The 12,553-nt window shown below is 54.3% G+C and overlaps 1 protein-coding gene across 7 annotated transcripts; it reads right to left on the minus strand.

The window, feature by feature from the left end:
* Positions 1-1,274: 1,274 nt before the first annotated feature.
* PRKAG3 (protein kinase AMP-activated non-catalytic subunit gamma 3) lies at positions 1,275-10,692 on the minus strand. Of its 7 annotated transcripts, none has more exons than XM_086719663.1 (14): positions 10,179-10,692; positions 9,543-9,582; positions 8,919-9,093; positions 8,165-8,568; positions 6,864-6,945; positions 6,319-6,377; positions 6,154-6,199; positions 5,885-5,939; positions 5,574-5,700; positions 5,275-5,440; positions 3,485-3,522; positions 3,161-3,311; positions 2,560-2,789; positions 1,275-1,985 (listed from the first exon to the last, which is right to left on the minus strand). In XM_086719663.1, the coding sequence occupies exons 3-13, from the start codon at positions 9,070-9,072 to the stop codon at positions 2,677-2,679; spliced, it is 1,395 nt and encodes a 464-aa protein (XP_086575789.1). In that variant the 5' UTR covers positions 9,073-9,093; positions 9,543-9,582; positions 10,179-10,692; the 3' UTR covers positions 1,275-1,985; positions 2,560-2,676. The 7 variants fall into 7 exon arrangements, with proteins under 7 accessions (XP_086575789.1, XP_086575788.1, XP_086575786.1 ...); XM_086719662.1 differs by having other exon boundaries at positions 8,919-9,074; positions 10,179-10,691; XM_086719660.1 differs by lacking the exon at positions 10,179-10,692 and adding an exon at positions 9,960-10,052 and having other exon boundaries at positions 8,919-9,074.
* Positions 10,693-12,553: the final 1,861 nt, after the last annotated feature.

The following is a 12,553-nucleotide window of genomic DNA, read 5'->3' on the forward strand; positions in this document are numbered from 1 at the left end:
AGGCTGCCCTTTCCACCGAACGCCTGGGCTGACCTGACGGTCTGCTCACGCAGAGCAACCTGGGACACCACCTCAAAGGACTGACCCTGCTACACATTCCCTACAGTCGGCTGCAGCAGGAGGCAGCCTGCCCCAGGCTCCCCAAGGTTGTCACTTGAGAAAGGCCCAGAGAAGCACCCCCATCCTCCCACTTGAGCCCAAGGCCCAGGACCTTCCCAGGCAGGGCCAGAGCAGAACCAGCACTGACCCATGGGTTATGGCAAAGTCGGAAACAGAAGCTGAGTGTCTGTGAGAAAATGCCTTCATTTACTGCCTGACTCATCAAGCACAAATGTCTCCACTCTGTTGGTCTGTGAGGTAAATGTGGTGGGATCATATTTTAGAAATATTAACCTCTCCTCTCCCCACTGGATAGCAGACAGCGTCCACTGCCACAGGGGAGGGATGGCATAACCGAAGCCTGGCCTTGGCTTTGGAATTTCCAAAGCCTGACCCTCAAGGCAGGTGGCAAGAACTCAAGACACATGCAGTGGACTGGGAAGAATGGATGACGGGTTAGAGAAAAAGGCCCCACTGGTGAAGATTCCATAGGTTGGTGGGGGGTGGGGAGGCAAAGAGACTGTAGACATTTCTGGGGCCCCTGAGAAGGGAGCTGTGTCTGAAGGGAGGAGGTGAATATGATAAATACCCCAGAGAGGTTTGGAAATGATAAGGAGATGATAAGAAGAGCCCTGTGCCCTATGTTTCTAGGGTAGGGGCTAAACACACACACACACACACACACACACACACACACACACACAGCAAAACTCAGCGCAGAACAGATCACTTGCTGTCCACCTGAGCAGATGTGCTTGGGACCACACAGCGTCCTGAAGCCCAGAGGGGTGCAGGTCCAGAAGCTAGAATGTCTTCATGCCCCAAGAGAAGGCAGGCCCAAGGAGGCTTTGTGGTAGGGACTGAGGGAGCACCTAGCAGGGTCCATGCCTGCCAGTGACCGACCAAGTGAGAGAGAGATGGGAATGGGAATATTTTAGCAGGTTCTGACAAGTGTGGTTGATGATAAGTGAGGAACAAAGTCTTCCACTACTCAAAGCCTCCCCTTCTCACCGAATTTAACCCCAGGAAAAGGTGGTGGGTGAACCCCAAACGGAGATTAATTTCTACCACCTGGTGAAATGGGGTCCATAATAGGAATTACGTTCAGTGTTTAAAAAAAAAAAGTTGTCTCTAGCAGATTAGAGTTTGTGGACTGAGTTGCACTTACTCTGTCATTAACTAATTAACATCTTCTTTATGGTTTTGTTATAAATAAAAAATGAAAAAAGAAACTAACACTCTATGCACAAAAGCAAGGCCAGTGGTAGCGTTTGTCAATTACAGATTCTCCCTCGCGTCTTTGAATTCAGAAAGCACAGGGCTCTTGCTGCAAGTTCAGACCAAATGACTAGCATTTTCGGAGTGAAGCTTATACAATTTAAGTGCACGGGTTGGTTGTTCTTTTTCTTTTTGTTCTCTCAGTGTTCATCCTCAGTGATCCAAACACAGGCTGTCACTGGGGACTGAGAACACTGCTGGTGCTCGGGATGAGAATGGAGGGAGGACCCCACTCAACAGGCTCTCCACATGGCTGCTGTTTCAATGCTGGGAGGGAAGAAGGGCAGTGGCCAAGTTGTGGGGAGCCACCCTTAGTAGTGTGGAAGAATAGCAGGGCCTCCCAGGTAGTCCAGAAGCTGAGGAATCCAGAGCCCCTGAATACACCCAACTGGCTGAGGGCTCGCCGCTCCACTGGGGCCAGTGGGGGGAAAGTGATATGGGTAGGCATGGAGCAGGCAGCCCTGGGGTAATCTCAGTGCCTCTGGTTCATAGATCTCCAGGCTCGACTCAGCTGTTCTTAATTTCATCATCCCATGGAGGACTGGGAATTCCTGAGGGCTTCTGGGAGCACAGGCAGGGCAAGGGCAATGACAGAGGGCTGGTGAAGCCTGTGAGGAAAAGAGAAGACAAGACAGTGACTACGTGGGCAGGAGAGGTTGCGTTTCCAGTAGGGGAACCTCGTCTTGCCATCCACTGCCAAGCAGGTTGAATCTGAGCCAGCCCCTAGCCAACACGGTACCAGGAAGGAGTCTGAGATCATGTCGGATTTACTGAGATGATTACTTAGATAGAAGCCCCCTCCTTTCAGCCATAGTTCTGACTGAGCGTGGAAATTCCGTTCAACAAAGGTTTATTAACTTGCTTCCTTCCAGTGGGATTCCCAGCAGGTGGGAGCTGAGTTGCGAGAAGGCAGGTCAAACTCCCCAGAGCATCTGAAATCACATCACTGCCCTTGCCTTGACCCCAGCCCCTGTCCACCCCTCTTGTGATGACCCTCATGACCTCAGTGGAGAATGGGACAGAGTGGGGGCCCCACGGGGAGTCCTGATACTTGTAGTTTTCATGGGGCTACTCAGCAGTGAGCTGGGCACCCCCATCCTCAGGGGGCCTCAGGCTGAGATCTGAGAGCCTAGGAAGACCAATGGGCTGGTGCTGAGGCCGATGGCCCAGGGCAGAGCCTACCTGAACCACAGCCAAACCAGCAAACTGGGGTGGGGAAAGATGGAGACCGTGTTCCCTGGCTCCCTTCGTTGGCTTCTGCGTGTGGAAGACGGCCTGGGAGTGAGGACTCAGATATTCTCAGGCACCGAGGGCATCGATGCCAGCAGGGCTGAGCACCAGTGCCTGAAGGATGTCGGAGAGTGACACCACGCCCAGGAGATGCTGGGTCTCGTCCACTAGCACCAGCCGGTGTACCTGCGGGTCCACAGAGGATCAGTGAGAGGTTCGAGCCATGCAGCTATGGTAACCAACGAGATTGTCACCAAGACTAAGGGGCAACGACGTAAGTGGGGGAGCCGAAAAGTATCTCCTAGAAACCAGTTAGAAGTAGCTCTGACCACGCTGGGGTGATCAGCTGTCTGTGGCCCTTAGCAGGACCAGTTGCAGACCAGTGTGGACAGATCTCCAGTTGCAGGATCAGTTGCAGACCAGTGTGGACACTGAGAGCTTGAAATGGCCATAAAATGGGAGGACAGGGCAGGTGTCCGGTGTCCAAGGACAGCTGCAGCTGCTCATGGGGACTGGGCCATACGTGCTGGGGGCATGTATGAAGGGGCACGAGGTACCTGCTCCCGGGCAATCCGGTCGATGACTTCCCCCAAGCTCTCATGGGGCTGGCAGGAAAGGACTCCTTCCAGACACAGTGTCCTCTGCTTCAGGGCTTCGCCCACACTCATGTCCAGGTGGTTGTAGGTTTGCTGGGCAGCCAGGTGCTGGGGCAGGGAGGCAAGTGCCATGTCAGTCAGCCCCTTAACCAGGCTCCGCCTATCCACTTGCCCTCTACACACCTCTAAAGGTCCTTCCGGGCTACAGATACCCCTCCATCGGTTCTCACAGCCACAGCCTCCCGGTGGCACCCCAGTTCCCTATTCCCGCAGACACTTACAATCACATCGAAGCGGGAGTAGAGGCCCACGACTTGTCCTGCAGGGGTGGTGGGGGGCCAGGTGGTGAGAGAAAAGGAAGAGGTTCACGTCAGAACCAGCATGCTGTGCAAGGGCCGGAGGCAGGCTTTCAGAAAGAGTTACTGGCCATCTCCCTGTCCTCCCCAGGCTGCAGGCTTTTTTTTTTTTTAGGTTATTTATTTATTTTGAGAGAGACAGAGAGGGAGTGCAAGCAGGGGAGGGGCAGAGAGAGAGGGGGACAGAGGATCTGATGCGAGCTCTGTGCTGACAGCAGAGAGCCTGACACGGGGCTCAAACCCACGAACCGGGAGATCATGACCTGAGCCGAAGTCAGCTTAACTGGTGGAGCTACCCAGGCGCCCCCTGGCTTTAAAACAGGCATCAGGGGGCCACTACCTAAACCCACAGATCACACAGCATCACAGCCAGAGAGGAGACGCCTGAAATCATGCCTCCCAATGTGATGCAATTCGACTACACAGTGTCACCTCTGAAATATCCTAGCCTCAAATGGATAGCCTGAATCCGATCAAGCCTTTAGATCTAATTTCCAGTTTACAAGAAACTCAGGAATAGAGGAACAATACTGAGGCCGTCCGTAGAAAGCAAAGAGACATCTGGATGGGGGGACATTCTATAGGACGACTGACCCAGGATTGTCATTATAGTGCTATGAAAATTAAGTGAGGAAGGAACTGTTCTGGATTAAAGAAACTAAAGACAAAAGAAGCATTGTAAAGCATGGACCTTAACTGGATCCTGGTTTGTACAAACCACCTGTAAAAAAGATATTCTCGGGGAAGGCGAGGAAATGAGAATTAGATTCAGATATTCGATGATATTAGTAAGTTATTCTGGTTTTGTTAGGTGATATAGGACATATACTGATTTTAAGAGATGCAGACTAAAGGGTTAAGGATAAAATAACATGATCTCTGTCATTTAAATCACTTTAGCAAAAAATAGGGGAAAAAAAAAAAAAAACCCTGGTTATGGCAACGTGTTAACAATAGTTAATCCAGGTGACGGATATGTGGCTTTCATTATACAGTGTGTCCTACCATTTTCATACATTTGCAATTCTTCATAATGAAAAATAAATCAAAACATTTCTTGGGGCACCTGGGTGGCTCAGTCAGTTAAGCGTCCGACTTTGGCTCAGAGCACGATCTCGCCGTTCGTGGGTTCGAGCCCCGCGTTGGGTTCTGTGCTGACAGCTCAGAGCCTGGAGCCTGCTTCAGGGTCTGTGTCTCCCTCTCTCTCTCTCTGCCCCTCCCCTGCTTGTGCTCTGTCTCTGTCTCTCAAAAAACGAATAAACATTCAAAACACAAAAACAAATAAAAAAACATTTTTTGATATCTAGCTTCATTACAGCAATTTTGACTTTGAAACAGTTTACAGCCACAGTTCAACCAAAGAAATGATCATGTAGTCCCTCTAATCCCTCTCTTCAAGGCAAGAAGGTGAGGTCTGGCTGGATCCCATGGCCCATTTTAGGGTGAATTCCCATGAAAAACCTCATCTTCGGTTTCCTCTTACCATGCTTCTTAACTGCACATAATCTTTTCAAATCATCCCGTGAAGTCAGAGGATGGGTGTTATTAAGATTCCCATTTCACAAATGAGGAAACTGAGGCACAGAGAGGCTAAGTAAGGGTCCAAGATTTAAGCAGGCAGACTTCTAACTCCACCCTGGGTCCCGAGCAGACGCCCACAGACCCCTGCCTGCCACGGCTCCACCCCAGCCAGCCCCACTTCTGGGTGCAGGTACCAGCTTCGTTGACCACAGGCAGCGCAGACACGCGCCGGTCCACAAAGATGTCCAGGGCCGTCAGGATGGGCGCCGTGTCCAGCACCACGGCCAAGTCTCGGAATGTGCCGATGCCCAGATCTTGGATGGTGCGGGAGAGGAAGGAGGGCTGGGGCAGCAGGGAGCCCTGGGTGGGTTGGGGACAGGTGGCAGTCAAGGTGGAGCAGCCCCCAGAGTGCTCCCAGCGGCTCCCTCCCCGGTCTGCTGGGCCAATGACTTCTCAGCCCCTCGGGTCACCCTGAGGCTGTGCCCAGGCTCACAAAGATGTGCAGGAACTTGAGCAGTCGCTTGTGTGTGAGGATGTGGAGCACGGCGCCTGAGACCGGGTCCAGGACCGGCAGACGGTGGATCCGGTTCTTGATGAGGGTGTAGACGGCTTCGAACAGGCTGCAGAGGTGGGAGCAGTGGGTCTGGGGGAGACACAACCCCCACCCCAGCCCCTGCAGAAGGACAGCATGTCCAGACTGCCTTGTCTGCCACGGGATGAGCCCCTGAGGTCAGAACTGAGGGGCTGACCTGGAAGGGGACTGCTCAGGCAAGGAGGCTCAGGTGGGTGGCTGGGGACGCTTACCTGCTGCTGGGAGAAATGGAGACCAGAGGCTTGAAGCAGCCTTGAAGGTAGATCTCTGTAGGAAAAAGCCAAAGTCAGGCCTGAGGAGCTGGCCACCCTGCCTCACTGGGCAGCCCCTCTGTCTTTCTCCCTCAGGCCCTCTGGGCTCCCTCTCACCCTTCCCCTGCGCCCTTCAAGAAATCCCCACTGCCCATCCTCCACCTCGGGTCCTTGGCCCCATGCTCACCCACACACCCTCAGCCCCTTCCAGGTCCCTTCTGCCAGCTCACCTCTCCAGGTCTCAATCTTATGTTCTTCAATCTCATAGATCTGGACCTAGAGACGTTGACAGGACTCCGGAAGTCAGACACGGGCCCCTCGGGCACCAGGCTCCCTGAGCCACCCTCCGCCCCAGCCCAGATGGGAGCCCCTGGGGTCCCCAGCCCACTCCTCACCAGCGGGGACCTGTAATAGCGATGCAGCACCAAGATGAAGTCTGTGATGGTCAGCATCCCTGCGGGGTTAGGAGGGAAGGGCAGGGGGTCAGCCTGGGGCCTCGTGGTGGGAGGCAGGTTGAGGGGTCAGACCCCCTTCTGGGCTCTGCCAGAGTCCTAGGTCTGAGACAGCTGTGGGAACTGTGGACAGAGGGAAGCGGGGCAGCCCCTCCCCCGCCTTTTGTGCTTCCCCTGTAATTTCTCTCCCCGCCCCCGCTGCACCCTTTTCTATTCTCCTAATTCCTTCCTCTCCCTTTCCTCTTTTCTCTCCTAGCACCTACGACACGGGACCATGGGTGAGTAGAGCTGGAGTGGTCAGCTGGTCAAACCTCCTCCACTCATGGGGTCTCCCAGCTGGCCACCACGAGGCCGGGATCGGATGTCCCCCACGCCAGCCCCCGGCTTGGCTCACGCCAAGGGTCTGCCCGAACCCGTGGCGTGTCGGAGCTCAGCCCCGGAATCCCCTCGAAGATCTCTCTTCCCTCTGCCTCCCAGCCCCTCCTCACCCACGAAGCTCTGCTTCTTGCTGTCCCACAGCGGTGCCGCCCGGATGCCGTTGGCCACTAGGGCAAAGAAGGCCTTCTTGATCTGAGGGCCAGAGAGAACACCGAGGGGTGAGTCTCTCACTGCCCATCAGTGGTACCCTGTCCCAACCAGGGTCCTCCCCCGGGGCCTTCTCCCGAGATCTCCTCTGCATGAGCTTGACTGCCCGTCCTAGGCCATGGCACACACTGGCACGCTCTTTGCCAGGCACAACTGCTGCAGAGATGAGGCTGCTGGTGGCCGGAGGCACTGTGGTGACGCCTTCGCCTGGCACATCAGGGTGTGACATGCGTACAGTCACACACAGTATAGTTTTTGCTAATCTACGTGCTGGAGGTACGCTTATTCGCGTAGCATCTGCAAAATAGATTTCTCTAAATAAATTTGACGTTGGCTCATTTGGCTTCACCCTAAGTAATACTATCGCCGTGCTTCTGGAAACACTGCTCCGCTATACGTGATGGTAAAAGTGGAAGCAGGCGTTCTTTTTTTAATTTTTTTTTTCAACGTTTATTTATTTTTGGGACAGGGAGAGACAGAGCATGAACAGGGGAGGGGCAGAGAGAGAGGGAGACACAGAATCGGAAACAGGCTCCAGGCTCTGAGCCATCAGCCCAGAGCCCGACGCGGGGCTCGAACTCCCGGACCGCGAGATCGTGACCTGGCTGAAGTCGGACGCTTAACCGACTGCGCCACCCAGGCGCCCCGGAAGCAGGCGTTCTATAGCTTAGCCCAAGGGAAGGGCAGGGGCTAGAACCCATCCTATTTTTCTCTTACTGAGAGCTCCCTGCTGTTTGTCCTAAGCCAGCCTGCAAGGTCTTCCCCATACTTAGGGGTTCACAAAGTGCTCCCACTTGACCCGGGTTATTCCAGGAGTCCTCTGAAACTTGGAGGGCAAAGCAGGCATTTCCTGTCCCCACTTTATGTCATTTTTTACTTTTATTTATTTTTTTAGTAATCTCTACACCCAACACGGGGCTCAAACTTATGACCCCAAGATCAAGAGCTGTATACTCTTCTGACTGAACCAGCCAGGGGCCCCCATTCCCATTTTAGAGATGAGAGCGGTGACTGATGCCAAAGCCTACACATACTCAATGGCAGAGCTGGGATGACAACTGGGGAGGAGGGGTCCTCCCCAGCACTGGTCTCCATGGTGCTAAGAAGGAGCTCTGGAAAGGGACTCGCGGGGGGGGGCCCTGGAGCGGGTGAGTGGAGGCTACAGCCCCATGAGAACAGAGGTGGGGCAGAGCCACGGCCTCACCTCCAGCGTGGTGTCGAAGATGACCAGCTTGGAACTGGTTGCCATGGCGTCGTAGCAGGTGTGCTCCTGCATGAAGTGCATGTAGATCTGGGCCCCCGGCTTCTGCAGTTCGTCGTCCCAGCCCAGCCTGGGTAACAGGGCCCGTGGGGACGGGCACAGGGCAGGCCTCTCTTCCACCAGGCCGAGCTCATACCCCCACGATGCTGTGGCCGGGAACCCTATGTCCAGCTCCAGCTCATCTGTGCTGGAGCCAGCGGCCGAGGCTTCGTGGTTAGGGGGGAAGATGTCCCACTCTGTTGGTGGGGCGCCCACTTTGGCCAAAGGAGCAGCCTGGGACACGTGTGTGGCCTTGGGGGACGTGGCCTCCAGTCCGGCGTACTCAGCAGGTGGCTTGGCCTGGGGATCTGTTGGTGGGGAGAGGACAGTAAATCCGTCTTCTAGAGACCTTTCTCATCCGCTGGCTCTGTTCATCCTCACAGCAGCCTTGGGAAGCCTGGGTGCTGTGGCCCCATTTTGCAGGTGAGAAAGCTGAGTCTCAGAGTCACACAAGACAGTGGCCCTGTCCTGAGTTGGCCGTGCCAGGCCCCTGGCTCTGCTGTGCAGGTGACTTTTCCCATGTGAAGAGACAGACTACAAGATGAGGGCTGGGGCCAACTCTGTGCTCTGGAAGGATCCAGAGCTGAGCCCCAGCCCCAGGCTCCAGGATGTCCCACTGCCCCCGCTCCCATCTCCCCAGAACTGGCCTTGGCCTCACCTTCCCCCAGACCCGGCAGCTCCCCTTCCGCCACAGCCTCCTGCCTTGTCCACCTGGAGGCCTTGGCCCCCTGTTTCTCATGGCTTCTTTCTGAGCCTGCGGTCATGGCCGGCGATGGCCATGAAGTGTTCTCTCCTTGTTCTAGACAGCTCATCTCTGGAAGGGGGAATGGGGCCTGTTTGGTTAATGGGGAGTAACACAACAAAATCAATTAAAATGTTATTAATAATAATATTTCACATTTGCAAGCTTCCCAAGGGTTCTCCTCCAATATATTTCTCACTCAAACCTCATAGCAATCTTATAAGGGAGATGTTATTATCATCCTTATTTTACTAAAGCGGGACCTGAGATCAGAGAGGTGGGGCAATTCACCACAATTCACACAGCTATTTACTAAGTGCTAACAGAACTAGGTTCGGAGTCTTCGACTCTAGACTCCCCCTACTTCCTCTGAAAGAGGAATGAGGGGGTGAGGGAAAAAAGAAACAGAGGAACAAAGAAGGAAAAGGAGAGACAGAGAGAAAAGCCAGGCTAGCAGAGTGGAGACTGGGGGCCCAGAGAGGAGGGAGACAAACGAAGTAGGAGGAGAGGCTACGCCCTTGAGAAGGCAGCCCCGCCTACCTTGACGCTCAGGTCCCCCAAGGCTGCTCCAGGATGGGTTCTGTGAGGAGAAGAATGTCTGAAGGGGTGGGGAAACGCCCTGCATCCCCGAACCCACGGGTAGCTTCCTTTCCCACCACGTGTGCGCGTGCAAGCACGCACACGCATGCACGCACAGGTGCACCCCCGCAAACACACCCATACACCAACACTTAGACACACTCGGAAAAACACATCCAACCATTCCCAGGCATGCAGGGCACCACATACGTCGCTGACACAAAGAACACACACACGCGCGCGTACACGTGTTCACAGGCACCCACAGGCTCATGCGCACACGCACACACACTCATTCACACTCGTTCACAGGGTGTGGTGTGTTCGCAATCCCCTGGCCTCGGCTGCCCCAGCTCCCGTCCCCCGGGACCCCTGTACCCGGCGCAGTGCGTGCTCCATGCGGCCAACCCCGGACCAACCGAGAGCAAGTGCGCAACACAGGCTGGGCAGCACTATTCTGGGCCCGGCCCCTGGCGCCCTGCCCTCCCCGGATCGGTTTCTCTCTGATTGGGTGTCAGGCAGCGGGAGGGAGGGCTCCTCGGGCTCAGCTGCTCTCGCCCAGCCGCCTGGGGCAGGGTGGGGAGGGAAGGGGCGCACCTGGAATCTGGAGGCCTGGGCCCGGGCTCCCTCCTGGGTCTCCAAGGACAAGCTCGAAGGACTTTGCGATGGAGGGAGGTGGCTTGGAGCGCTGCGGGGGCGCCAGGTGGGAGGAAGTGGGCTCTCAGAGTCCTGGGTTCCTTCTCATCGTTGTCAGGCGCCAAAGGAGGGAAAATGGACGCAGGTAGAGCTTGACTGTCTTCCTTGTACACACTTCAGTCGTGGGAGGTGCTGAAGTCAGAAAGGGCAAGTTGGAGCCAGCAGGGAGGCTGGGGACAAGGGGTTTGTGGGCGGTCGCGGGAGAGCGGGCATTGTATGCCCAGATGTCCTCATTTGAGTCCCAGGAGCCTGTCCCTCTCTCTGCTGGGGGAGCTGGAGTGGGATGGGCGGGGCAGGTGGGGAGCTAGAATCACCGTGAAGGTGTGCGGTGGGCTGGAGGGCCCAGAGTGAGAGACCTCTGTTTCTACCAGTGGTTTGGAGGTGGGTCCCGGTGTGTGGGAGCCCCCGTCCCAACATCCCTCTGTGCCCGCTGTCCCTACATCTCCGGGTGCCAACAGGATCCCAGCCCGGCTCTGGTGGCTGCCCACCCCCCTTCCTTGGCATTCCTGGGGCCTGAGTCAGCGTCCAAATCGGGAATGCTGACCCAGCTGCCCTAGCTCCCCTCTCTCTGCCCCTCCTTCCAGCCTCTTCCATCCCAGTCTCTGGCCCTGGAGTGGACACTCAGTAATGGGTTACTGGATTTTTTGCTGAATGTATTGAACACATTTCTCATCACCCCTCAAAGCCCCTGCACTGCCTACAGGGAGGGTGGAAGAGAACAGATCGGGGAAGGGACTCTGCCTTTCCATGTGTCTTACGTAGTACCAGGGGTGAGCACAGCTCTTCTTCGGCGGGATGTTCTTGTCTTGTCCCAGCTGATGGAACGTCTAAGGTACAGCTAGTGGGACACTTCACCTGGTGGAAAGGTCAAGTGGACCATCTTTGGAGATATGTGATGTGTCTACCTCCCCCACCCTTAAGCTCTGGGCCACCTTCACAAGCAGGCCAGATACAGAACAGGTGCAGCTCACACCACTGCCTTCTCCTGCCATACTCCATTCTCCCCTCTGCCTCAGGCCTGTTCCACCTGCAGGGCCAGTAGGAGCGCCTCTTCTTCAAGAAAGTCTTTCCGGGGGGGTCTGGGGGGCTCAGTTGGTTAAGTATCTGACTCTTGATTTCTGCTCAGGTCATGATCTCATGGTTTGTTAGTTCAAGCTCTGCATAAGGCTCCCCGCTGACAGTGAGGAGCCTACTTGGGATTCTCCCTCTCCCCTCCCCCTTTCTGCCCCCACCTCAAAATAAATAAATAAGCTTAAAAATGGTTAAAAAAAAGAAAAGTCTTCCCTGATGGCATCATTGTCCCTTGCACTGGTGTCCTTATAGCTCAGGATCTGTGTGCATATCTCAGTGTGCACGGAGTGGACATTTACGTAACTATTCACGTGTGAATATCCTTTATCTCCAAGTAAACAGTGGGCACTTTGATAACCAAAATATGTTGGCTGCATGTCATGGAAGGCGTGTTTTATGGTCAGACGGACCTGATTAAAATTCACACTCTGCTGTTAGTTTGCCACATGACCTTAAAAAGCACTGCTTGTTTTCTCCGAGGCTATTCTACCGATGTTAAATAAGGATGGAAACATTCTGGGGCAAACTGCCAGTCGCCTCCCAATATCTATTTTTCTCTTCTTATTTTAGTAGTAGAATCACTTGAATTTCAGCTGAAGCGGCTGCATATAATAAATACTCAGATTCCCAATCTTCTAATCGAAGCCAAATGAGGCCTTGTGACTAAATTTGACCAAAGGGATGTGAGTGGAGGGGATGTGGGCAACTTCCAGGTCAGGCCTTCAACAAAAGAGGGCTGGGTTCTCCTTTTCCTTTTCCCCTTCTGCTGGCTGGAATGCTCCTGCGATGGCAGGAGCTAGAGCAGCTATCTTGCACCCAAAATGGAAGATGCTTGTTAAGGGTTTCAAAGTCACCCTACCAGCTGTAGACCATCTTACAGACTATGATATGAGAGAGAAATAAATTTTCCTATTTAAGTCATTCTTAAGTCGTGTCTTTGGTAAAGCAACCAAACAGGCATCCTAAGGAATGCAGAATTTGGCGTCTGTAAGTGGCACTGCTCTAACAGTCTAAAACAAGTGGCGTTGGTTTAAAGACTGGGTAGCAGATAGCAAAGAAAAGTATTGTTTGCTGGTAAGGTGGTGACCATTGTTATGTGACAGCAAACCCTGTGGTGTGGCAGTCATCTGTAATGCTTTGGAAGGTCAATCACGTGCTAACAGAGCCTATAAGTCACAGAAACTGGATGGAAACAAGACTGTTGG

The sequence above is a fragment of the Puma concolor genome, chromosome C1 (assembly GCF_028749965.1).
Source record: "Puma concolor isolate L17-30 chromosome C1, mPumCon1.1.hap2, whole genome shotgun sequence".
Taxonomy (NCBI): Eukaryota; Metazoa; Chordata; class Mammalia; order Carnivora; family Felidae; genus Puma; species Puma concolor.

What these genes read in the sequence shown, in the direction of transcription:
- PRKAG3 (XM_086719657.1), bottom strand. Translation starts at nt 9,689, where the DNA reads ATGCGTGTGCGTGCTTGCACGCGCACACGTGGTGGGAAAGGAAGCTAC. An exon ending in GCTGCCGGGTCTGGGGGAAG is followed by an intron (nt 8,569 to 8,918) that starts GTGAGGCCAAGG and finishes CCCCACCAACAG; the next exon opens with ATCCCCAGGCCAAGCCACCT. An exon ending in GATTGCCCGGGAGCAGGTAC is followed by an intron (nt 2,790 to 3,160) that starts CTCGTGCCCCTT and finishes ACCCGCAGGTAC; the next exon opens with ACCGGCTGGTGCTAGTGGAC.